General features: G+C 41.2%; 1 protein-coding gene across 1 annotated transcript in view; it reads left to right on the top strand.

Moving 5' to 3' along the window:
• Positions 1 to 27,514, top strand: part of LOC128661768 (cytochrome P450 11B, mitochondrial-like) — a 347,430-nt gene that overhangs the window by 86,554 nt on the left and 233,362 nt on the right. Inside the window, exon 3 of the mRNA XM_053715988.1 lies at positions 1,059 to 1,258. Within this exon, the coding sequence (XP_053571963.1) occupies positions 1,059 to 1,258 (200 nt within the window). The remainder of the gene's footprint in view (positions 1 to 1,058; positions 1,259 to 27,514) is intronic.

The raw sequence follows: 27,514 nt of genomic DNA, 5'->3' as shown, positions 1-27,514 counted from the left end.
ATCAGTAACACACGAACCCAGTTAATTCCCCCCAAACATGAGACCAAGCTCCACCTTGAGAGTAAAACAGAATGTATCCTTTTACAGGATACAATAGAATTGCATTACTTAAACAAATAAACAAGTAAACACAAGAAAACAAGGGAGTCCTTCTTGACACCTGGCAGTCTGATTAAACAATGTGAACGCTTATCACTTAAACTTAATTATAGTAAACAATAGCTGCTGTCAGGAAACCTGTTTTCAGAAAATAGTTTCTCAAAGCTGAACAAAGTTAACCTTTCCAGTACTGACAGAGGGGTCTGTCACAAATACAAACTGTACCCATCCCTGATACCAATACAGACTGCATGCATCTCTTCAGTTCTAATACAGGATACACCCCCCAAAACTAATTCTAACTGTATCCATCCTTGATAGCAAAACAGTCTATACAAATATCCCCCAGTATTAATACAGGTTACATCCATCCTAATGCCAAAACCTTATTGTGTCCTCACCCTAAGCCCAGACCTTGTGTGTCCACCTCCTTAACCCCCTACCACAGTGTGTATTCACCATAACCTCTGACCTCAGTGTGTCCCAAACCCTAACCTCCGACCTCAGCGTGTCCCACACTCTAACCTCCCCTCAGCTCCCATCCTCAGTGTGCCCCTCAACTCCCATCCTCAGTGTGCCCCTCAGCTCCCATACTCAGTGTGCCCCTCACCTCCCATCCTCAGTGTGCCCCTTACCTCCCATCCTCAACCTTAGTGAATCTTCACACTAATTCCAGGGGAGCACAGTTTGTCCTCACCATATCCCCCCTTTATCCCCCATTATGCCTCTCACCCTAACACAGACTCCAGTTTCCCCCCCATTTTTACCTTATGTTCAGTGTGTCTCCCTCCATTACCTTGACCATGTTTTCTTATACGTGGTGGCATCTCATTGCTGCTTTCTCATCCGGTCATTACTGACTGGGATACCTTCAAATAGTCTATAATGTAATGAACATGAGAACACTTTTTTTACCTGATCCCTAATTGTGATTCAACAATCATCTCCCCTTCTCACAGTAATGGAGAGCCCTGGCGCTCAGACCGACTTATCCTAAACAAAGAGGTTCTTAGCTTGGCGGGAGTGCGCAAGTTTCTCCCATTTGTGGATGAAGTAGCCACAGATTTTGTGTCCTTTTTAAGGAGAAGGGCTGACAAGAATACACGAAGGACGCTGACAGTGGACCTCTATGCTGACCTTTTTAGGTTTACACTAGAAGGTAGAATTACATTGTTTCATCTGTGTTCCCTTTTGTGCGTGTGATTTCTGTCTGTAAATGTATCAACTGTCCCTGCTTCTTGTGTCATCACTGTGACATGAATGTATCCCCTCTTTCAAATATCACCACTGTCATATCATTGCATCCCTTCTGTCAAATAAATGTGCCCACTGCCATATCACTGTGTCCCTTCTGTCAAATAACGGTTTCCCTTCTTTCAAATAACTGTCAGCATTGTCATATCTTTGTACTCTTTAACAAATAACTGTGTCACTTCTTTTGTATCACTTTGGGCTCTGCATTCTAAAGCTCGTCAGGTCTGATGAGAAATGCTCATTTCAATATTTCTAGTGTCACAAATCGCCCACCAGGCAAAATGTTATGAAATAGCTAGGATATCCACACTGTAATAATTGGTGACATTCTTTAAATAGAAAACCATATGGCTCACTGTACAGATAAGTGGGGACATGCCTGCCTTAAGAAACCATAGGACTCACTGTACGGATAAGTGGTGATGTGTCTTCCATAGAAATCCATATAGCTCACTGTACAGATAAGTGGGGACATGCCTTCCATAAGAAACCATAGGACTCACTGTACAGATAAGTGGCGATCTGCCTTCCATAATAAAACATAGGGCTTACTACACAAATAATTAGTGGACATGCCTTCTATAAGAAACCATAGGACTCACTGTACAGATAAGTGGTGACGTGCCTTCTATAGGAAACCATAGGGCTCACTGTACAGATAAGTGGTGACGTGCCTTCTATAGGGCTCACTGTACAGATAAGTGGTGACATACCTTCTATAGGGCTAACTGTACAGATAAGTGGTGATGTGCCTTCTATAGGGCTCACTGTACAGATAAGTGGTGACGTGCCTTCTATAGGAAACCATAGGACTCACTGTACAGATAAGTAGTGACATACCTTCTATAGGGCTAACTGTACAGATAAGTGGTGACGTGCCTTCTATAGGGCTCACTGTACAGATAAGTGGTGATGTGCCTTCTATAGGAAACCATAGGACTCACTGTACAGATAAGTAGTGACATACCTTCTATAGGAAACCATAGGGCTCTCTGTACAGATAAGTGGCGATGTACCTTCTATAGGAAACCATAGGGCTCTCTGTACAGATAAGTGGTGACGTGCCTTCTATAGGAAACCATAGGACTCACTTTACAGATAAGTGGTGATGTGCCTTCTATAGGAAACCATAGGGCTCTCTGTACAGATAAATGGTGACGTACCTTCTATAGGAAACCATAGGGCTCTCTGTACAGATAAGTGGTGACGTACCTTCTGTCAGTATATTTATAAAAATCTTAGCAGTATTCTCCAAACAATGTGTGAGTATATGGCAGGGAATATATTTAACAATCTTTCTTTAGACTGAACCCACAATCAATATACTTCTACTAAGACAACAAAATTTATATAAATATCTGAATTCTTTATTATTAGTAAATAACTAGGAACATGTTGATACATAAATATTTGTAATAATAAGAATATGAGTCAATATTATATGCGTTAAAACAAAAACTATTTAAAATATGCTATGCAAAGCTCATGCAAATTTACCTTTAAAACCAGCCTTTCATTCAGAGCTACATTTAAAATATTACAATGAGATTTAAAATAGCAGCTACAAACATTCAGCAATACGATTTACAGTGCTAATTTAAACAATAGTGCAATATACACTTCTATTAAAACATCATTATATTATTTATACAAAAACCCAATTCTGAGTTATAACTATATATTTGTACAGATAAAACAATTTAGCAGTAAGGATTTTTTTAGCCATACACAGGCTGAATACTAGTAAAATGCAGACTGCTCTCTAAATCTATTGAATACAAATTGACTATGTTCTTACCAATAAGCTTTGTTTCAAGTTTTTAAAAATTAGAACAATTAAACTTTACCAATTTGAACCAATTTGTAGCGGTCTTTAGGTCATCTCAATTAAAGGAAAGTTATTGCATAGATCAGGGATAAGCTTCCAGTTCCTTGCTGAAGTGAAATGTATTTCCAGGCAGCCAAAATTAAAAACACTTTTTGTCTCAGCAAGTCACAAAAAACTGTCCCTTGTGCATTCACTACTCCCATTATATAATCATTGAAGACCTGTTTCGTTCACGCCCTTTTTGCTTGTCCCTTGTCATTGGATAATTGGTTTATTATACATTGTTGTTATGGAAACGCATCCTTTAAACCAGTGATTTGCAACCTTTTTTTTTTGAACAGCTAAATCCTTTAACTGCTATACCAGTATTGGCCCTTAGGTGGCAGCAGATATACATCATAGCAATACATTTAAACACATCTCTGAACATTTAAAAAAAAAAATTAAATGTGTAATAACTGCCATAATTCCCTCATATTAATAAGTTTGCAATATCAATCACAGATGGGTAGGATTACATTACCTCTCTGGTAATTTTGATATGAAACATGTGCCTAACATTATTTATATTTCAATATCAGATGTCAATACTTCATAGTCATATCACATCAAAATAACTTCCATATATCCATCTTACTATATTTCAAGAGATGCATTTAAAACTTTATAAACATTTATTTCACATTCATATGATATGATTTATTTCATCCCATGTATCGTCCTGTGTGTGTCATCTCTTAGTTCCACCTGGAAAACAGGAAAGCATGTTATATATACATATATGGGTAATTTGAATTATTTTAAACATACATGGAAAACTGACATTGTTCCCTTTGCAAAATGTATTTAATTCTATTTGAGTCACCTTCCCCCCAGCCGTATGTCTGCAATACGTCTTCCTTTGAAATCACAAAGATTTAGGTGACAAATTCCAGAGGGCCCTTGAACACATTCCTTTCTCTCATCACCAAATGTCTTAGAGTTATAACACTCTGCATATATAGTCAAATGAACAGGGTCATTGAGTTCTAGTTCCTTTTTGGAAAAGTGTTTGTGTGCTTTACTGTAACACTCAGCAACCTTTTTGTCTGGAATTACCAGTATAGGTTGTTTGAAAGTGAGGTTGTGTTACAAAATGAAAAGATGGCAGTACAATATTATCTTTTAGTGCACTGTGTAACTATTGTAGTTGATATTGCCAATAAACTAATACCCAATAACTGGAGGGTCTATTAGTGGGAGTTAAGATTGGCAGGTTCTGGTGAACAAGTATATGCAGAGTAAACCAGTAATGCAGAGGTTAATGTTAAATGAGAATGCAGGTTAGCAATGAAAAGTCAGAGAAATATGCAAATGATTTACTTAAGCAGCTCCCCTGAATGCATGAATTAATTCCCTTTAAGTCACTCGCACAAGCAGTTTGTAATGGCAAAGTTTTCTAAGAGCAGCACAGTATTTGTCATACAAGGTATATGACACCTGTCTAGTAGTGGATGAATGGAGGATCCCTTGTAAGCGGCAGCAGTGGTTGCGAGTGCGGTGATCACTGCTCACAAAGATCCGGTCCTTGTGATCTTAGTGCGCAGTGTGCAGGCTACGGTCTTGCGCTTCCTGTTAGCACTGTGTGGCGTGTCACGCCCGGTTGTTAGGAGATACACGCAAGCTAAGTGCTGGAGGGGGAGGTGCTGACAGACGTTCTGTAGAGAAGTTGCAGAGACAGCTCTGAGTAAGGTAGGAGTTTGCTGTTGGAAATAGGGTATAAACAGTCAGATTAGACCCTGTCAATCTTTAGTATTGTTAGAGACTGGAACTGCAGCTATTACACTTCAATAAACCAGCAAAGGACTCTGGGAGGTAGGAGGTTTATATAGAGCTCAGGTAGGATGCTAATTAGATAAAAAGGTGGTATGTAATAGATACTTGACATATGTAAGGTGGAATGGGAGGATCATGACACTCCCCCCCCCCCCCAAAGATCCATCAAGGAGGGATCAAGGTGCTGGACGATCGGGATGGCGCCTGTGAAAGAGAGACACCAGCCGGGGAGCCGAGAGGTTGGTAGCAGGCTCCCAAGAATCCTCAGAGGAATCAAACCCAGCCCAATGCACAAGGTACTGCAGTTGTCCCCTGTAGCGACGAGAGTCCAAAACTGAGTGCACCTCATACTCGGGATCCGGCGTTGGGGACACCAGAGCAGGGAGAGGTTGAAGACGAGAGGTATCACAGGGTTTGACCAAGGATATATGAAAAGTTGGGTGGATACGATAGGTAGCAGGGAGCTGCAAGGTGACAGTAAGTGGGTTGCGAATGGCTATTATTGGGAAAGGACCAACAAAGAGGTTGTTGAACTTCCTGCAGGGAGTGGGTAATTTAAGGTTTTTCGTACTCAACCAAACCATGTCTCCGATCTTGTAATCTGGTTGTGGACGATGCCGTAAGTCATAATGTTGTTTTGGACCACATTGTAGGTAAGTTTGATGGAATTGACAAGATCGTTGACCTGTGGACAAGGTGTGTGAGACGACGACAGGGGATGGAAACGTGGATGGAGTTCAGAGTTAATATAAAAGGGTGAAAATCCGGTAGAAGAGTTAGTTGTATTATTGTAAGCGAATTCTGCCTGAGATATGAAGGAGGCCCATGAGTCATGTGTGCTGGAGCAGAAGCATCTTAAGTACTGCTCAAGCCACTGGTTGGTCCTCTCACAAAGGCCATTTGTCTGCGGGTGGTAAGAAGTTGTGAGATGTTGCTGAATGGAAAGTGATGAGCAGAGAAATTTCCAAAACTTTGAGGTGAATTGTGAACCTCTGTCACTTAATACCGATGTAGGTAATCCATGAAGGCGTACAATCTCCTTAATGAACAATTCGGCAGTCTGTTGGGCTGTGGGGAGAGAATCAGTTGGGATGAAATGAGCCATACGAGAGAATAGATCCACAACCACAAATATGGCAGTTTTTCCTTGGGACTTTGGGAAGTCAACAATAAAGTCCATTGAGAGGCATTTCCATGGACAATCTGGAACGGGTAAGTTTTGTAATAGACCAATAGGCAATTGATGTGAAGGTTTAGAGGTCTGACAAGTGGGACAGGACTTGATATAGGTTTTTACTGATTGTTTCATAGAGGGCCACCAGAAATGTCTCTGTAGGAGGTCTAGTGTCTTCTGTACACCCAAATGTCCGGCCAGTGATGAATCATGTGTGAGTTGTAATGCCTTGTCACGGAGAGAGGGAGGTATATAATACTTAGTGTGGTTACAGAGGATACCATTGTCATCCATAGATAAAGTGTAGGAACTTGTAGTGGGATCCAAACGTTGTTGGTTTTTTAGCTCTGCAAAATCCTTGGAAATAACACCTATAAAGGATGTTTTAGGGATTATAGTCGAAAATGAGGGAACGGCATGGGGCTTGTGGTCCTTGCGTGAGAGTGCGTCAGCTTTACCGTTTTTTGCACCGGGGCGGTAGTTAATGGTAAAATTGAACCTGGAGAAGTAGAGGCTCCAACGGAGTTGGCGTGCAGAGAGAGTACGGTTAGATTGGAGGTATTGGAGGTTCTTGTGATCCGTGTAGATCATTATAGGGTGTTCTGCCCCTCTAGTAAGTGTCTCCACTGATCGAATGATGCCTTGATGGCCAACAGCTCTTTTTCCCCTGTGGGGTAATTCAACTCAGCAGGTGTTAAAAGCCTGGAGAAATAACTTACAGGATGGATTTGATTATCAGGAGGAGACCTTTGGGAGAGAACTGAACCTATGGCAAATTCAGAAGCATCTACTTCTAATAAGAATTGAGCTTTGCTGTTTGGTATTTGGAGAATCGGTGATGTAACGAACATGGTCTTGAGGTCATTGAAAGCCTTTTGAGATTGGGAGGTCCAGAGGAAGGATTTTGTGGTCTTAGTGAGATTTGTTAGCGGTTTAGTGATAGCTGCAAAGTTTTGGAATAACCGCCTGTAAAAGTTTGCAAAACCTAAGAAGCGTTGTACTTCTTTGACGGTGGTTGGTGTAGGCCAGGAAGTGATGGCCTTGATTTTATTGTCTTCCATCAAAATCGTACTTTGACTGATACGGTAGCCAAGGAATGATACCTCTGTGACATGGAAAAGACATTTCTCTAATTTTACATAAAGTCTATGTGACCTCAACCTTGACAGCACTTGCCTGACATGTATGATATGTTCTGAAAGGGAAGAAGAATAGATCAGAATTTCGTCAAGATAGACCACCAGAAAAGTGTCTAGAATGTCCCTAAAGATATCGTTGATGAAATTTTGGAATGTTGCAGGGCCTTGCACAGACCGAATGGCATAACAGTATACTCAAAAAGACCATACCTAGTCCTAAATGCTGTCAGCCACTCGTCCCCGGACCTTATTCTAACAAGGTTGTAAGCGCCCCTAAGATCTAATTTGGTAAATATAGTAGCGCCACTCAACCTCTCAACCAATTCTGGGATTAGAGGTAGCGGGTACCTGTTCTTTACCTTGCGTTTATTTAATTCACGATAATATATAATAGGGCGAAGGGACCCATCCTTGTTCTTTACAAAAAAGATGCCGGCTCTGGCAGGGGAAGTGGAAGGACGGATGAAACCTTTTTTTAAATTGTCAGTTATGTATGTTTTTAAATGCTGTAATTCAGGTCTGGAAAGGGGATAAATATGCCCGTAGGGAATGCTGGCACCGGGTAGGAGGTCAATAGGGCAATCATAAGACCTGTGCGGCGGTAATGACTCTGCCTCTTTCTGATCAAAGACATCAGAGAAATCAGAATACTGAGGAGGAATTGAAGAAGCAGAGGTAGAGAGTAAATGAGCAGTTGGAAAGCAGGTTTTGGAGCAGTAAGAAGAGGGAAAGGATAGAGTTAGTGTGTCCCAATTCAACAGGGGTTGGTGTAGCTGTAACCAGGTAATTCCCAGAACGATAGGATAGAGAGGGGATGATATGATTTCAAAGGTGATGGTCTCAGAGTGACCAGAGGCAGTAGTAACAAGTAAGGGAATAGTTTGTTGTAAGACTGGACCAGATGGTAAGTGTGAGCCGTCAATAACTTTGAGAGGCAATGGTGTGCTTTTGAAAGAAAATGGTATTTTATTAATAGTGACTAAACTTAAATCAATAAAGTTGGCACAAGATCCGGTGTCTATGTTGGCATCACTCTTTATCCTTTGTCGTTCCCACTGTAAGGACAAGGGTAAAGTAAGGTAGGCAGTGGCAATCTGTCTTGTGTTTAGACAATGGTTAAGAGGGTGTGTCTTACCTAACTTCTGTTTAAGCAGTAGTGGACATTCCTTAACAACATGGTCTGCTGATGCACAGTACATGCACAAATTCAGTGATCTGCGTCTCAATTTTTCCTGTGGAGTGAGGGGTCCACGTAGGAAACTAATGTCCATTGGTTGTTCTGTTGATAAAGTGGATGTAAGTGGTGTCTGTAAAGCCCTGCGCAGTGGAGGGTTAGAGGGGTTTTTCTCTTGCCTCCTCTCCCTAAGTCTATGGTCAATAGTAGTGGTAAGGATGTATAATTCTTCCAAGCGGTCTGGAACACCGACTCTGGCGAGCTCATCCTTAATCTCTTCGGATAGACCAATACGGTATTGGTTTTTCAGCGATACCTCATTCCAGAGGGAATCTCTGGCCCATATCCTGAAGCGTGTAATATACTCTTCAACTGGGGCTTTGAGCTGTTTTAAACCTCTGAGTTTGCCCTCAGCTGTAATCTGGCAATAGGGATCATCATAAAGAGATGAGAGGGCTTTAAGGAAGGAATCCAGGGAATTTAGTATTGGGTCTTGTGACTCATAGAAGGAGTCAGCCCACACCCTAGGCTCTCCCCTCAGGTATGATAGAATGGTCAGTACTTTAGCCCTGTCAGTGGGGTAAGTCCTAGGGCGTAAATCAAATAGCAGTAAACAGGCATTGCGAAATTGATGAAAAGTGGAGCGGTCCCCTGAGAACTTCTCAGGGTATGAAACCTGGGGTTCAGCCTGATGATCATTCCCAGAGTTTCTATTGGATAAAACTTCCCTTAAGCAGGCTTTGAGGCTTTGGTTTTCCACCTGCAAATCCCTGAAAGCCTGGGTCAGGTTATCCAGCCTTTGATTTAGGCTATGTAGCTGGGGAGCAATGTCAGAGGGCTCCATAACTACTTTTAATAGGCTGGTTTATTATGTAACACTCAGCAACCTTTTTGTCTGGAATTACCAGTATAGGTTGTTTGAAAGTGAGGTTGTGTTACAAAATGAAAAGATGACAGTACAATATTATCTTTTAGTGCACTGTGTAACTATTGTAGTTGATATTGCCAATAAACTAATACCCAATAACTGGAGGGTCTATTAGTGGGAGTTAAGATTGGCAGGTTCTGGTGAACAAGTATATGCAGAGTAAACCAGTAATGCAGAGGTTAATGTTAAATGAGAATGCAGGTTAGCAATGAAAAGTCAGAGAAATATGCAAATGATTTACTTAAGCAGCTCCCCTGAATGCATGAATTAATTCCCTTTAAGTCACTCGCACAAGCAGTTTGTAATGGCAAAGTTTTCTAAGAGCAGCACAGATTTGTCATACAAGGTATACGACACCTGTCTAGTAGTGGATGAACGGAGGTTCCCTTGTAAGCGGCAGCAGCGGTTGCGAGTGCGGTGATCACTGCTCACAAAGAACCGGTCCTTGTGATCTTAGTGCGCAGTGTGCAGGCTCCAGTCTTGCGCTTCCTGTTAGCACTGTGTGGCGTGTCACGCCCGGTTGTTAGGAGATACACGCAAGCTAAGTGCTGGAGGGGGAGGTGCTGACAGACGTTCTGTAGAGAAGTTGCAGAGACAGCTCTGAGTAAGGTAGGAGTTTGCTGTTGGAAATAGGGTATAAACAGTCAGATTAGACCCTGTCAATCTTTAGTATTGTTAGAGACTGGAACTGCAGCTATTACACTTCAATAAACCAGCAAAGGACTCTGGGAGGTAGGAGGTTTATATAGAGCTCAGGTAGGATGCTAATTAGATAAAAAGGTGGTATGTAATAGATACTTGACATATGTAAGGTAGAATGGGAGGATCATGACATTTACACAGCAGGAGGGTGTGCTTCAAAGCTTTGCTAACTTTCAATCATAATAAATGTGCATCCAGCTAACACTATTTGGCAAAGGGGTTTTATAGTAAATAGAATTGTTGTTATCCAAAACTTATGAGACACAAAATACAGATGGTTTTAGGGTAGATATAGGGGTCAGGGATCATCTGATACAGATCTTAAGTTCACACCTCAGTGGGACATCTCTAGGGAACAGTCTTTTGTTCTCAGATGTGGAATACGTAGAGTGTAATGAATGAGCACGTTCAGATTCACTATTTGATAGATTTCATAATTATTATCTTATATTATATATATATATATATATATGTATTTTCCACTGACATTTACAGATGCCCTGACATAATTCCCACTTTCAAATTCAAATATATGTAGGACACATGTATTTGAATTGGACCAAAGTCAGTGGTATTCTGTGAGCGTCAACTGTATGCCTCATAGACCAGTCTTCTATGGAGCGAGTTCGTCATTTTTGAGCCCTTGTCCTCATCAGTTAGGCATCTTTAACTACAGTATGTCTTTATATGCATTTGACTTGTAGTTGGGACCTAGGATGACATGCCCGCAGCTGATTGATATGGACCCATTTATCTATGAAACTTTCATTTTTGGGGATCTGTATTTTATAGGCCACTGGAGATATTTTGTCAGTAATGACAAAAGGACCTTTCCATGAGGGAAGAAATTTCTTCTCCCTAACCTGATCTCTTCCAAAGTTATAAAGATAAACTTTATCATTTATTTCATATTCCTTTTTGGATGTTTTGAGATCATAATAGGTTTTAGTGGCAGTTGCGGCTCTTTCTAAATTCCTTTGAGCAAATGCAAAGGCATATTGCAGGTGCTTTCTTAGGTTCTCCACATATTGATGTGTATTGGCAGCGTTGATCAAGTTTTGGTCTGATGTACGGTACAGCAGATGCTGAGGTAGAACCATTCTTCTACCAGTCATCAGTTCAAAAGCACTACTTGGAGTTGCTCTTGATGCCATTAAGACTAGAGGTAGTTTTACATCCCAGTCTTTACCCGTTTCCCTCACAAACTTTTTGAGGATTTTCACAATGGACTGGTTGTAACGCTCTACACCACCACTTGAGGCAGCTCTATAAGCAATATGGAGCTTTCTTTTAACCCCTAGTATCTTCCACATTTTGGTCATCACTTCGCTAGTGAAGTGGGTCCCCCGATCTGACTCGATTCTTTGGGGCAAACCAAATCGGGAAAATACATGGTTGATGAGCAACGCTGCACATGTTTCAGCACTATTGTTAGGTGCACTAATGCACTCTACCCATTTAGTGAACAGGCATGTCACTGTTAACATGTATTTGTTACCTCTTGATGATCTAGTTACTGGACCAATAAAATCAATTTGTATATCTGACCATGTCATTACCATCCCCCTTTTCTGCAATGGCGCTGTATGCGTTGGTGCAGTGGGTTGGAACTGTGGACAGATTAAACATCCTTGACAGTAGGTTTGAACATCTTTCAACATGTGTGGCCAAAAAGCGTAATCACGCAATATTTCATATGTGAGTTTGGCACCACGATGCTCAGATGTGGGAGCATCATGGGCATGTTGAAACATTAGACCTCTGAACCTGGTGGGTACTACCCATTGCTGAATGCTAGTTTTGAAGGTTATAATAAACAAACCATCCTGTAACTTGAATTGTGTTCTGGATTTCATTAAGATTCTAAGATCTTCTTTGTCAATACAATCATCTTTTGAGATGGGGTTGCCTTCAGGATCTTCTATGTGTTTATAGAAGATGCCTACAATGGTGTCTTCTTTTTGACTAGTGATCAAGTCCTCACTAGGAGAATCCTGACTTTATTGTACCAGGTTAGGCTCACTCTGTTGTTTGGTCTGGTTTCTGGTAATGGCTTCTACCTGAATTGCACCCATTAAATGGTCAATATTAAGGAGTTCTCCAGTTTGGCTCCTTGTTTGGCTAATGAATCCGCAAGGTCATTGCCTTCCTTATCCGGACCTAGAACCCTGGAATGACCCTTGGTCTTTTTCCAGTGTATGGTTAAATCATTGGATACCACCAGATTATCAATCTTGCAGAATAACTTGCCATGCTTGACTGGTTTGTTATTGCTTTTCTGCATACCATTTCTTTTCCAAGTTGGCAGGTATTCAACAAAGCTGTCACGCACATAATTTGAGTCAGTTCTGATCACAAATTCATGAATACCATGTTCAATAGCCATTTCAATGGTTTTTAGAATAGCGGTTAGTTCTGCAACTTGACTGGATCTTGGTCCAATGTTAAAACCTAAAGATATATTTGGGAATCCATTTGCCCAAGTTATACCAATGCCAGCGACTAATCTGCGCTCATTATCAATAGTGGCATGGTAAGAACAACCATCAACATATACCCAAGGTAGTGTTTGACAATCGTCTTCATTGTACATTTTTTTTTTTTTTTTAGTTTTAAATGCTTTATTGTAAATAACATAAAAGGTATAACATACAGAACTACCGATCAATCCGTGTTACAACACAGTGATCAGAGCTTAACTGTCTCATACAAATTTTGGCATAAAACATATAAATTCTTACAATTCTTGTATCCTGATGTGTAAGAAGTCAGTTAGATCAAAAGGTAAACATCTATACAGGCTTATGCATATACACAAGGCAACAAGTTATCCTCAGTGGTATAATACAGAGAGCTACTTAACATGTTACATTGCATTGAGAGCAGACATGCCCCTTAGTAGGATATTGAAGAGTATCAGAAAGTGTTAGCCAGTGGCCGACATACCCGGGGGGGGGTACGTAAATCTGATGTATGTAGGGTGGATGAGAAGGGATGGTGTTGGAGAGAAGGGGGTAGGGGGGAGGGGGAGCTTTGTCGCCATTTCGAATGTGGAGGGAGTCCTGAGAGGCTTAAGTCTTAGCAGCATTCCATCTCATGAGCATGAGTTCATGTCTGTCTATCCTGCCTGTTTTGTAAAAGTGATATCTTTCTAGTTCTAACATCTCCTCCACTTGTTCCTTCCACTTAGCTAGTGTTGGGGTTTCCTGTGTTTTCCACTTTTGTGGGATCAATATTTTAGCGCTATTGATAATGATGTATAGTAATGCGGTTTTTGTGTCATCCTTAAGGTTTGGGATTTTGTGAAATAGCAAGATATCTGGGGACACAGGCAGCTGGGAGGCCAGTGCTTTATTTATGTGTGATATAACCTCTTCCCAAAATGAGTCTAGCTTGGGGCAAAGCCACCATATGTGTAACAGGTCTGCCACCTCATTACAGTCTCGCCAGCACTTGTCGCTAGCGTGTTTATATATTTTTTTGAGTCTCAGTGGGGTTAAATACCAGCGGGAGAGGAACTTATAGTTCATCTCCTGAACCCTGGCTGAGATTGATGCTTTTTTGTGGTGCTTAAATATTTTTTGCCATTCTTTGTCAGTGATGTCTGATCCTAAATCAGACTGCCATTTGCGGCAGTAAGAAGGGAGAGGTTCAGGGTCTGCGTCCATCAACAACTCATATACTATTGAGATAGTGTGCCTAGGAGGTATGGAGGTTGTACATAGTGTCTCCAATTTTGTAAGTGGTCTCATGATATTACGTTTTAGTCTGTGTTTATCTAAGTAGTGGGATAGTTGCATGTGTGAAAGCCAGTTAAGTGTAGGGCCTTCCTCACTCTCCTGGAGCTGTCGGGCCGGGAGGATCTTTCCTTGGTCTGTAATGTTATTCCAGGTGTGTTTGGTGAGCTTAGGGGCGTAGCTAGAGGTAAATTTTAGGGGAGGGAGATATGCTATTTCTGGGTTATTTCGGAATGGTGTTAGAGGGGAGGGTCTAGTGGATATTTGTGTGCTAGTAGCCAACAGTTTGTCCCACTGAGAGAGAAATTTGTTAATTAGCGGGTAGCTTAGAGTAGCAGGTGGTCTGTGTGCTGGACTCATCCAGCCCAGCCATCCCATATTGTGCACCTGGAAAATCTCCCTATCAAGTCGTAACCATTGTTTGTCTGCAGAATTTTGACTCCAGTCGATCTGCCTTTGTATAATGGTCGTCAACCTGTACCTTGCTATGTCTGGTACTCCCAAGCCCCCCCTGTCTCTGGATCTATATAAGGTCTGTCGTGGTACTCTCGGTCTCACTTTGCCCCATATATATTGTTCTAAGGTCCTCTGTAATTGGGTGATAAATTTTTTAGTTATGGGTATTGGCAGGGTCTGAAAGAGGTAGAGGATTCGGGGTAGGACATTCATTTTAATCACATGGATCCTACCTATCCAAGAGAAAGGTTTACTTTTCCAGCAAGATAAGTCTCTGACATGTTGGTTTGTAAAGTCTTATAGTTTTGAATGTACATTTGTTCAAAGTCGCCCATTAGGATTATCCCCAGATATTTTAATTGAGTTGGTTGTACTCTCAAGGGGCATATACGTTTGATCTTCTCTGTTACTAGGCTAGGTGTGTTCAGCAGTAGGATTTCTGATTTAGTCAGGTTTAAATGAAAATTCAAGTATTTGCCATATTCTGTGAAAGTGTCTAGTATTGGTTCTAACGAGTTTTCTATATCCGTGATTGTGAGCAAGATGTCGTCTGCGTACATCGCCACTTTATATTCCGATGTGTTTATACTAACGCCTTCAATCTGCGGGTGAAGTCTGATTTTTTGTGCCAAAATTTCGATAGTGAGGGCAAAGAGAATTGGTGACAGAGGGCAGCCCTGCCTCGTGCCGTTCTTAATTTCAAATGGCTCAGATAGTATTGAGTTCGCTCTGACCTTTGCCGTGGGCACTGCGTATAGGGCAAAAATCTTGTTTATGAAGGTCTGCCCTATGTTCAACTTCGACAGGGTAGCCCTGAGAAAGTCCCAGTCCACCCTGTCGAAGGCTTTCTCCGCATCAGTGGAAATCAGGGACAGTGGGATTTTATTGTTTCGTGCATAGGTAATAAGCTGCAGGACTTTTAGGGTGTTATCCCTGGCCTCTCTACTGGGGATGAATCCCACCTGATCAGAAGAGATAACCGAGCCAATCAGGGGATTGAGCCTGTCTGCAAGGACTTTCGCAAACACTTTCACGTCTGTGTTTAGCAAAGATATGGGACGGAAGTTTTGTGGAGCATCTGGCGTTTTGCCCGGTTTTGGCAGGACAGCAATGTAGGCCTCTAGCATTGTTCTGCTAAATCCCCCAGACTCTTCCAGGGAATTGAATAATATTGTTAGCTTGGGTACGAGGCTATGCGCATATTTCTTATAATATTTGGCACCGAAGCCATCTGGCCCTGGGCTCTTGCCCGGGGGTAGATCGTGTATTGCCTGTAAGATCTCTTTACTCTGGATTGGGGAGTCAAGACTTTGTGATTGCTCGTTAGTTATACCGGGGATTTCTATTTGGTCCAGGTACTGTCTAATGTCCCTCTCTCTAGTGTCTTTGTTACGGGGTTGGGCGGAAGACCCATGCAGATTGTAGAGTGAGGCATAATAGGTCCGAAAGGTTTGTGCTATGGATATACTGTCTCGCTTAGTCTCTCCTGAACTGGTTTTGATTGCGTGAATGTGTTGTTTGAGCTGTCTGCGCCGGAGGGCCCTGGCTAGCAGCCTACCTGATTTGTTCCCCTGCTCGTAGTAGCGTTGTTGTAACAAGAAGGCCTGCTTTTGCTGTTTATATTGTAAATATTTATTAAGGTCATTTCTAAGATCTTTAAGTTTTGCTAGCAGGATCATGTCGTCAAGTGTGTTTTTGTGGGCTTGTTCAAGCGTTTGTAGTTCCTTAATGAGAGAATCATATGTGAGTCTAGTTTGCCTATTCAATTTAGCCTTATGTTTTAAGAATTCTCCCCTGATCATGCACTTATGCGCTTCCCAAATATTGGTGTATCTAGTATCCGTGTTGTCATTAAAAAGGAAGTACTCTTTCATGGTCTTTTCTATCTCTGTCCCTATTGTCTGTTGGTCCAGTAGTGTATCATCTAACCGCCACTGAAACGGGATTATTGGTGTATCTGGCCAATTAACTAAGCAAGTGATAGGTGCATGATCTGACCAGACAATGGGGTGTATGGTGATATATTTGATTAAGGAGAGGCATAGTGCGTCTGTGAGGATGTAGTCGATCCTCGAGTAAGTGTTATGAGGATGAGAATAGAAGGTAAAGTCCGACTTGTCAGGGTGCAGGATGCGCCACGCATCCAACAGAGTCAGATCCGATAATTGTTTATTAATATTTTTAATGTCTCGTTTGGGAATGGAGGATGTGCCCCCATAGGTGTCAATTCTAGGGTCTAAGGGTAGATTGAGGTCTCCCCCTAACAGCAACATTCCCTTTCTATGGTCTAAGATTGTGTTTGATAACCCTCTCATGAACTTTTTCTGTGCTGAGTTTGGGAAGTAGACATTAACTATTGTTACTGGCCTGCCATACAGCAAGCCCGATATCAAAAGTAGCCTCCCCTCCATGTCCCGTTCCACGTGTAGTGCCTGAAATGGTATGTCATGTCTAATGAGTACACAGACTCCATTTTTTTAGTCGGTCCTGAGGAAAAGAAAGTCGTGGGGTATTTATGATGTAAATGTTTGGGTTCTCTGCCCTTCTTGAAGTGTGTCTCTTGTAACAGTATTATAGCACTTTTCCATCTATATAGGTCAGATAAAATGATGTTCCGTTTATGTGGGGAATTAAAACCTTTTACATTCGCCGTGGTAAAGGCTATCGGGTGCGACGTTTCCTGGTTGAGCATGATGAGAATGCAAGACAACAGGCACGGTACTATAAGTGTCATTTGCATGTTGTTGTGCTTGGTATGATATGTAGCTTGGGAGGGGGGAGAGGGCAAATTAGGGAAATAGGGGAGGGTGTTGGGGCGGGTTTATGTCGGCCATTGGACTCCAAGTGCTCTAACTAGCGTGATACTAATGGGGTGTAAATATGGGGGTAACTCCCTGTCTGTGTGAGATGGTCAGTAGTGTGCCCCCTTCTCTTTACCATTTGTTTTTTCCTCTTTTCCTCCCCTTTTCAAGGGGTCTCGTAATCACCGGATACTCTAAACACGGTCGTCAGATCTAATCTGTCACAGTGTTTGTGGTGATTAAATGAAAATGTGGGGAATGAGATCCTGAACTGTATTTTTAAGAGATAAACTTAGAGAAATAATATCTATCAAAGAAATGGACTAATGAAGATGTTTCTTCGCAGTGGGTTACAGCATTAGTAGGTGTATATATGTGCAAAGAAGTGCCTCCTCCACTTAGTGTAATTCCTAAGCGGCAAGTATTTGGCTATAGTGTTATATGGCCCTCACATAGCTACAATAGGTCTTAAATTACACTATGTCTGAGGCTATCACTATAGTGGTCTGTGTATGTTTTAGCCTATCCTTACGTTGTGAACATGTAGGTGAGGTGAGGTGAACCTTTGTTATAGACAGTAAGCAAACATAGATAACATTAATAACGGTAAGTTAGATAACTAGCCCTCTGGCCCATGGAAACCATGGCGACAGCGCTCCACAGAAAGTACTGTAAGTAACACAGCAACCATGTTTTCCACTATCATATTAAACATTTGCTAGCCATCAAAACATTCATCTGCTACTTAATCTTACATTCTAGGCATGAATCTTATGAAATGCGTGCTAGATAATTAAGAGGAGGAAAGAAAAAAAATTAAAAAAAAGAGAGAAAGCAAAACCTCCTTATTCAGAAAATATAGGCAAACAAGTATATCAACAGTGACAAAGAGATAAATTGTTAACTTGGTGGCTTTAAAAAAAAAAAACCATGACCACCTCGCTCTGTGATAAAAATCGTAGGTAACAGTGTAATAATATTATCAAATATCGTAATATACTTTTACTAATTGCTAAGGTTAACATTCGTGTGTCTTATAGCAAGTCTTGGTGACTAAATATTATACTGGAAGTCGCATTTCAAAAACTGACTGCTGCAAATGAAGAGAAAACAGTACATGTTTAACTAGTGAGTCCTGGCCAGGAGGAAACAAAAAGAGTATAACTAGTAAAGTCCAGGAGTCTGGCCATGGCCCCATAGCGAGACAACTTAGGAAAAAAGTTAATATTGATGTGAAGATATATCAATTCGTTTTAACTAAAGACACAAACAGAAGTTGCACACTACTTATCTGTCTTCCATCAGTTCTTGAGCAACAGTCGCCACAGACCAGGGTCCCTTGGTCAATGGTTCTTCCGCCAATCGCTTAGTAGGTTGGTGCGGAGCTCGAGGCATATCTCTGTTCTGGCTCTGAGAGGGTTGCTCTTGGTTGTTGTTCCTGTTGTCTTGCTTATCTTTAGGTGCCATACCCAGGGCTTTGTAGAAGTCCCGGGTCTCTTCCCCCGGCCTGTAGGTCGCAGCTCTCCCGTTGTTGTTGGCAACAATGCAAACAGGGAAGCCCCAACGGTATGGGATTCTATGATCTCTGAGGTTCTCTGTTATAAATTTGAGTTCTCAACGTTTCTGCAGTGTAGCTGGCGAGATGTCGGAAAATACTTGTATTTCGTTGCCGGCATGTGTGACAGGGGATTTTGTTCTTGCTCCTCTTGCTATATCTTCTTTATCCACGAAGCTCAGGAAGCGGACAATTACATCTCTGGGGGGTGCTTTATTTGAGGGCTTAGGGCGTAATGATCTGTGGGCCCTTTCAATAGGGATGTCAGGGGAAGAAGGTGTGCCCTTTATAACTCTAAAAAGATCCTGCAGGCAGCCATTTAGTGATATGGGTGATATTGACTCAGGTATGCCCCTTATACGCAAGTTATTTCTTCTGTTGCGGTTGTCTAGGTCTTCTACCTTGTCTAATAAAAATGTGATAGCTTCATTTTGTTGGGAGATGGAGTTGGAGTGATTCTGAATTTTAGAGTGCATAGTTGTCTGAGCACCTTCCAACCCCTCCACCTTGCTGGCAACCTCTGATATTTCTTTCTTTAACTCATTAAATAGGCCCCTCACTTCCGATAACACCTCCTTAATGTCTTCTTTAGATGATAAGTTTTTCAGGTCTGCTTTGGTAATATAGGTGGGATCTGAGAGTCCTCCTTCTATATCTCTTTCCCCCTCATTGAGATGTGGGTCCTGAGTGGCTCCTTTTTCTGAGGTCATAGTGCTTGTCTGTGGCTTCATAAAGTGGTTCATGGTAGCCTGTTGGGCCTGTTTTTCAGCCTTTTGTGCCCTTTTGCAGGGAATACCAGGGGTCTGAGGTGATGTAAGATGTATACTGTGTATTTCTGTTGCTGCAGAGGAAAATCCCCAGCAGCTTATATTATACAGGAATGTCTCTATGCTTGTGAGCAATATATATGCTGTGAGGATCAGCAAGATCTTAGGCCTTTCTCAGTTGTGAGGCCTTGTAACAAAATGCCTGACTGGTGTGGAGTTCAACTGTATGTTTATGTCCCTTTTCTTTCCCTCCTTTTATACTGGTAAATATATAATATTTCCCTCAGAACCTTAATGTGGTGGCCTCCTATTTTAAAGGTCTCTCCCTGTAGCAATGTGAGGAGGAGAGAGAGAAAAATACAAAGGTAGTGAGAGGCTTTATCCCTAAAGAAGCCGCGTGGTGTTGAATGGAGAAACCCTGCTTTGAATGGCTGTCCTCTTATAGTCTGCGTGTTACATTTGATGAGTCAGTGTAATGGTAAATACCGGTAAGCTCCGGTCGGCTCCTTACCCCCTGGCGCTTCCAGGATGATGCGAAACCAGTGTGTTGTAGCCCCCTCTGCACCGGGCCCTCCGGATTCCCGTCGGGTGCTGCAAATGGAGATCGCGGTCCAGCCCGCGTCTCAAAACAACTGCCGGTGGCGTGTCGCACAGGGGTTGCAGCTCCGGTCACGCTGGGAGAGCAGGTGCAAAGATCCGTAGGGTGTGAGTAGTCTTTTGCTGTGTGTCACTTGCAGCGGAATCGCTGCTAAGTCCTCCGGTTCTCTCCTCCTTTCCTCCTGCGGCCGTTGTACGACGTGGCTGTGTCCGTCTGGCTGGGTTACACTCCGCTATACTCCATAAGTTATCTGCTCAAAAAATGGGTAGCCTGCAGATGAACCTTCTCTGGGCAGCTGGTACACTCTTCCCCCACTGCTTTAGGGTATTATTATGTAAAAATGTCCATTCTTATTGTAGCTACAGTTATCAAGGACTACGGAGCCATGTTAGTGTGCTGCCATATTCCTGGGCTGCTAGGCTCCGCCCTTCATTGTACATTTTATATGGGGAAAGCAATTGTTCTTCCAGGAAATCATTGTCTGATAATTCTTCCCCAGGATCTCTAGCAGTACAGTCGTGGAGCTCAGCAAGCCCTTGTGTGACTGGATTCTTTTTATTCTGCTTGTAGCGAATTTTTAATGGCCAGCCTTGCAAGGAAAGAGTCCACGCTGTTATGTGGCTATTTGACAAATTCCCATCTCTTATTCTCTCACTTTGCAAATATAGCAAAGGCTGGTGGGCCGTTTCTACAATAATTTTCTCGCCCTGTATATAGCTGCGGAAATTTTGTAGAGCCCATACAGTAGATAAGAGGGCTTTTTCGCAATCGTTAAATTTTATTTCTACTGGGGATAGATTTTTGCTCGCATAAGCAATGGCTTTGTTCAAATTATCATGCTTTTGGTATAAAACAGCACCCATGCTTATATCTGTGTAACCTGTCTCTAAGAAGAAAGGTTTACCACCTTCAGGGTACGCTAAGCAAGGTGCTTGAGTGAGTTTTCTCTTCAGCTCTCTGATGGCTGTCTCTTGAGACTCACTCCAGTGCCATTTCACATCTTTCTTTAGAAGAAGTAGTAGTGGTTTAGCTAACTCTGCATAATTATCAATGAATTTGCGAGAATAATTTGTCATACCTAGGAATGATCTCAATTCCTTTAAGTTAGTTGGGTTTTTAGAATTTACTATAGCTTCAACCTTTTTCTTCTGAGGACTTAGCCCTTCAGAAGTAACTTCATCTCCCAGGAAGTTTACACGAGTGCGGCACCATTGAGCTTTTTGTAGGGATAATTTGACACCTGCCCTTTTAAGTTGGCTGAGGACGTGTTTAAGCTCTGTGATGTGTTTTTCAAAGTCTGTGCTTTTGATTAAAACATCATCAACATAAGATAAGGTCCCCCTTTCCAGTGCATCAGGCATAGCCTTATGCATGAATACAGCAAATTCATGTCCAGAATTAATGTATCCAAATGGAAGTCTCTGGAATGCATATTGGACCTTTTGGAAAGAGAATGCCAGCTTATATTGGTCCTCCTCATGTACCTTTATGGTCCAATATCCCTGTGCACAATCAATGGCAGTGAATATTTTGGATCCCTGCATCTGCACTAGGCACTGGTCAATGTATGGTACAGGCCAACCAGACATGTATGCTCGTTTGTTTAGCTGTCTTAAGTCAGCACACAAACGCCATTGTCCATTGGGCTTAAGGACACCTAGAATAGGATTATTATAAGAGCTGTGTACCTGTCTGATAATACCTCTTTCTTCCAAATTCCTTATGATCTCTGCAAGAGAATCATATGAGGCTAAGGGAAGTCTGTATTGTTTAACAAATACAGGTGGCGCATCGGGATCTGTTTGTATTCTTGCAATGTGCAAGTCTGTAGTACCACAGTCATAAGAATCCTTAGCAAAAATATCCTTGTACTCCATCAGGAGTTCTCGCAGCTGTTGGCGTTTATCATCGCTGGAACAGCCATTAGCTAAGGATATTTGTTCCTCGACTATTTGCTGAAATCCTGGAAAGATTTCAGGCTGTCCTATTTCATAGGCTTCTTCCAGTCTAGAGGTGAGATCCCCTTGATTATAATTTACATTGCTCCCATGACTCTAGGTATTGGGGTAATCTTGCTGTTTGATTGGCTGATCAAACACTAGAGAGGCTTCTTCAATTTTACAGATGCCTTCCTCTGATCTGAAGGGATAAATAGACTGAATATTAAATAGACCCTCTGGCATAGATGCAAAGGATTGTTCTATTAATTGTTCGTCAGTTAAGTATCTTTCAGGGATCAGCCCAATTACATTATTCTGGAATCCAAAAGTGTAATAACTTGATTCCAGTGCATATCCTATGGTAGTTCCCTTGGATAAGGTTATATCCTGTGGGGTCATGTTATGCACAATAATATGTATTGGAACAGTTCCAATATTCACCATAGGAGTGTAGGTTACTGTGACACCCAGATTTTGTATTCTATGGGAGAGGCAAATTAGTGTTTCAGAAGTTTTTAATTTCTGACCTCTCTTTACCTGTAAGGGTAAAAGAAATTTATCAGCCCCAGCAGGAATTATAACATCGCTAGACACCTGCATATTCACAGCATATGGCAATTGCTGGTTTGATTTCAGGGCTGCATTTTCATCCTGAAATACTTCAGGGTCCCCCTTTAACCTGCTCCAGAGGCAAGAATTAATTAAATCTATTTGTATGGCATATCTATGTAAGATATCATTGCCAATGTATATTTGATTATGGGGAGTATTTAAAACTAAAAACAGGTGCTTCACTGACTTATTTCCTATAGAGATAGATAATAAGCACTTAGCTGTGATGTTATATCTTTCAGACCTGTTATCCAGGTTGTGGACACAGTGGTCTTGGGGAGAAAGATATTTAATCACTTTAGGTTCAGCTATTTGCGCTAATAAACCTTCGCTTATATAGCTAGCTTCCTGTTTTAAGTTTAATTTAGCATACTTTGTTTTACCAAGGTCATGCACTTGTATAGGGATAAATAGATCCTCTTTAACTCTCTCAATCCCTGTGAGGTATTGAGCGTGGCCTCCCCCCTTAGGGATTTTATGATCCCCCTGGTGGAGTGATATGGTTAATACATTGCCATCTAGGGAAATATTCGCTATCTTTCCAGGCGAAATTTTAAAAGTATTACTATCAGAGCCACTTAAAGGAGTCTGATCATCTATTTGTAGAATAGTGATTTCAAGTACAGAGTTATTCCTGAAATGAATCTCCACAGCGTCTGGTTTCTCTTCCACCACATGACAGCTATGCCGGGTGCGATATATACCAGATTTTTAATAATTGATAGGCCTTTTAACTTGTGACCAAATTACATTATTTATGCAATCAATTATGGTGCTTATTCGCTTCAGGAGATCACTACCAATAATTAAACGATCAGTTGGCAGATCCACTATAATGACAGGGTGTCTTATGACCCTGTTCCCCAATTTAAATTTTAACCAGGCCGTACCGTAGACTTTTAGATAGTCACCCCAACTCCTATTAGAGAACCGTCAAATTCTTTTATTTTAGGTTTGTGGGGTGTTAGCTCATTTAGCTGTGTGTAGTACCTGTGGGATAAAATAGTTGCCTGAGATCCAGTATCGACTAATCCCCTGATAGGGTTGGAGACTGAATCTTGTAGTTCAGCCAATACATAATATCTCCCTGCAGTTTCTACCATTTCACACATAAAATTGGCATTCTCATACATCTGTGGACTTCGCCACGTGTTACCTGAATTCGCCACGTTTTCCTGTGCAGAGGAAGCTTCATACCTACCGGCCTCCTCCATGACAGGGTCGGCTGGATTCTTGTGCACTGCATCTGTGGAAATAAGGTTAAGAGAGTGCTGCAAAGGAAGGGATTTGTAAATTTTTCCCGGATGAGGTTGCTTGTCATAACGGCTAAATCGTCCGTTTCCGGTCTGTGGGGAGAGAACATGATTAGTATCATTGATATTTATTATTACATTTTGTATATCTCTCCCCTCCCTCTTAGGTGATACCGCAGTGTTTATGACTGTGCCTTTGGTCCACTGCTGACCACTGGCTGTACCCCTAAAAAAGTATTGTTCGGTTGCAGAGCCGTAAGTTTTTTACTCATATTAGCGACTTGTTCGCTCAACCGAATTAGCTGGGTACTAAGCTGATCTACTTGATTGTACAAGTTACCCCTACTCCTGGGCCTATCTCTTGATGCCCCATAATAATGGTTCCTGGACTATTGGTTTCCCTCAGAATCAGAGCCGCTATTTCTATCCTAGCGTGGCTGTCCCTGGGGTTCAATTTGTTCAGCATTATTATTTTGGGGAGCATTATTTACTTGGGGTGTCTGGTTATCCTGAGAATACTTTCGCCATCTATGGTATCTACCTTTGCGTGGGTACCAATTATTCTGTGGGTATTCTCTTTGGGCGTAATTATTCGCCTGCGTATGTCCCCTGCTTTGGCTATAGTCTCTCTGCGCCTCAGCCCATGTTGGGGGAGGGGCAGAGTTAAACCTCTGTGGAGATGGCCTGTTTTCTTTGGCCACTTCCGCGTAGGTTTTCTTTTTAGACTCCAAATTTAGGGGGCTAGGTGACACCCTAGTTTCGGACACCATTTTAGGGCTGGGCTTTTTCTCCCTTTTATCCCCCTGTTCACTGGACTGCTGAATAGAGTATAACTTTGTACTCTCTTTGATCAGCCATTCCAATGAACAGTTCTCACCAAAATCTCTAGCTAAGTTAATTTTGATGGGTGTGGGCAGTGCTTCAAAAAATAGATTCACAAACTCTGAGCCTTCAAATATGGGATCATCTTCAGCCATGCTGTACGCATTCTTCAATACAGAAAGGAACTCGATTGGACTTTGATTTGCACTACATTTTAAACCATATACAGCTATTTTCGCGGCAGTTTTAGTGCGATGTTGCCCGAATTCTTTTCTGCATTGTCATTTTATTTCACTCCAGGAATGAATATTCATATCCTTTAGTGAAGCAAAGAATTTGTGATGTTTACTTTCAAATACCCAGGGTAGAAATTCAATTTTTAACTGCTCACTTGTAACACTCATTATAGATAAAGTGTTTTCAAAGGCCTCTAAGTGGTCAATTATGGAAATGGACCCCACTTTAGAAAATGGGCGTACTGTATTCTTTAGGAACTTAATTATTGATGGGGTGTCATACACTTTATTTGGTATATTACTGGATCTTACTTGGGACCTTTTGTTTGAGGTAGGGTGCCTTTCATTTGTCCTATCTTTATTTTGCTGAAATCTTACCCGTGTATTCCTATCTGGGCTGCCTGAGAATCTAGCCCCCCTTTCTGACCCGTTATAGTAACTACCCTCTTCATCTGCGGTGTAATAATCTTCTGGTCCCCCAGACCTAGGTAGTTGCCTAGGGGAAAAAGTTACCTCTGGGCCTGAATTAGGGCTATAGTTTGGGTATCTTTGTCTATCCTCCCGCCTGGTATCTTGAAACTCATTTCTGTCCCAGTCCTTATAACTGCTAATTTGTCTCTTTAATTTATCTATTTCCTGTTCATACCCTTTTTCAGCCTCACAATATCTAGCTCTTAAAGCTTTATTTTCATCTTGGCATTTTTCATATTCTTCTTCGAAAGCTTGAAATTCAGCCACTAATTTCTGATTATATTTATTTAATTCAGAAGCCTTTTGGCTAGCTTCGAAAACCTATACCTTTGCCTGAATAAAAGCTTCTTTAAACTCTTTTAATGTATCATTTTCAACCCTTAGTCGTCCTAATTGTCTGTCCTGTCCTGCCATTTGGTTAGACATCTCACAGCTCAAATACATTAGGATCGGCCAAGTTTCGAAAATTAATTCATCACGCTCGCTAAGTTCCGTGCATTTATTAAGTTGCAGTAACATTTGGTATAATTCCCCATCTTCAAACCACATATCTCTAACTAAATCTTTGGCCTTATCTTTACACCCCTTAATATACATGGGGCTATCGTCCCCAACATCAAGTCTAGTCATGATGTGGTTCATGGCTTCTAATTTGAGAGTTTTTTCCTGAACCACTTCATTGACAGAGGACCTTGGGGAGGGCACAATTTCATCTTGTACAGAAACGCTAGCATTACTTTTTGATGAAGACATCTTTATCCTAGTGTTGTACTTAATAAGATAAAAACACTAATACAATTTTGACCAATAAGAGAGAGGGAAAAAAAATTATATCTTCAAAATATCAATATCAATTTTGAAATATGACAAAATTAATATTTTTATGAATTTTGAAATATGAAAAAATTATATTTTTGACTAATTTTGAAATATGAAAAATTAATATTTTTATGAATTTTAAAATATAAAAAATTTATATTTTTATGAATTTTGAAATATGAAAAATTAATATTTTTGATTAATTTTGAAATATGAAAAATTAATATTTTTATTAATTTTTCAAAAATTTAATTTTTAATAATATTTCAAAATATTAATATCAATCTTGAACATGAAAATCAATATTTCAATTTTCAAAAAAAAATTCTTTCTATATTTCAAAATATCAATTCGAAATATGAATATTTTTCTCTCTTCTATAATAATTTCTATTTACCACAAATATACTATATCAATATGATAATTATTTATAATATCTCACGCAATGCCTCCATATACAGGGAGTGCAGAATTATTAGGCAAATGAGTATTTTGACCACATCATCCTCTTTATGCATGTTGTTTTACTCCAAGCTGTATAGGCTCGAAAGCCTACTACCAATTAAGCATATTAGGTGATGTGCATCTCTGTAATGAGAAGGGGTGTGGTCTAATGACATCAACACCCTATATCAGGTGTGCATAATTATTAGGCAACTTCCTTTCCTTTGGCAAAATGGGTCAAAAGAAGGTCTTGACAGGCTCAGAAAAGTCAAAAATAGTGAGATATCTTGCAGAGGGATGCAGCACTCTTAAAATTGCAAAGCTTCTGAAGCGTGATCATTGAACAATCAAGCGTTTCATTCAAAATAGTCAACAGGGTCGCAAGAAGCGTGTGGAAAAACCAAGGCGCAAAATAACTGCCCATGAACTGAGAAAAGTCAAGCGTGCAGCTGCCAAGATGCCACTTGCCACCAGTTTGGCCATATTTCAGAGCTGCAACATCACTGGAGTGCCCAAAAGCACAAGGTGTGCAATACTCAGAGACATGGCCAAGGTAAGAAAGGCTGAAAGATGACCACCACTGAACAAGACACACAAGCTGAAACGTCAAGACTGGGCCAAGAAATATCTCAAGACTGATTTTTCTAAGGTTTTATGGACTGATGAAATGAGAGTGAGTCTTGATGGGCCAGATGGATGGGCCCGTGGCTGGATTGGTAAAGGGCAGAGAGCTCTAGTCCGACTCAGACGCCAGCAAGGTGGAGGTGGAGTACTGGTTTGGGCTGGTATCATCAAAGATGAGCTTGTGGGGCCTTTTCGGGTTGAGGATGGAGTAAAGCTCAACTCTCAGTCCTACTGCCAGTTTCTGGAAGACACCTTCTTCAAGCAGT

This window comes from Bombina bombina, chromosome 5, assembly GCF_027579735.1.
Source record: "Bombina bombina isolate aBomBom1 chromosome 5, aBomBom1.pri, whole genome shotgun sequence".
NCBI classification, from domain to species: Eukaryota; Metazoa; Chordata; class Amphibia; order Anura; family Bombinatoridae; genus Bombina; species Bombina bombina.
The sequence above is the reverse complement of the archived record's forward strand: the minus strand, read 5'-3'. Positions and strand labels throughout refer to the sequence as shown.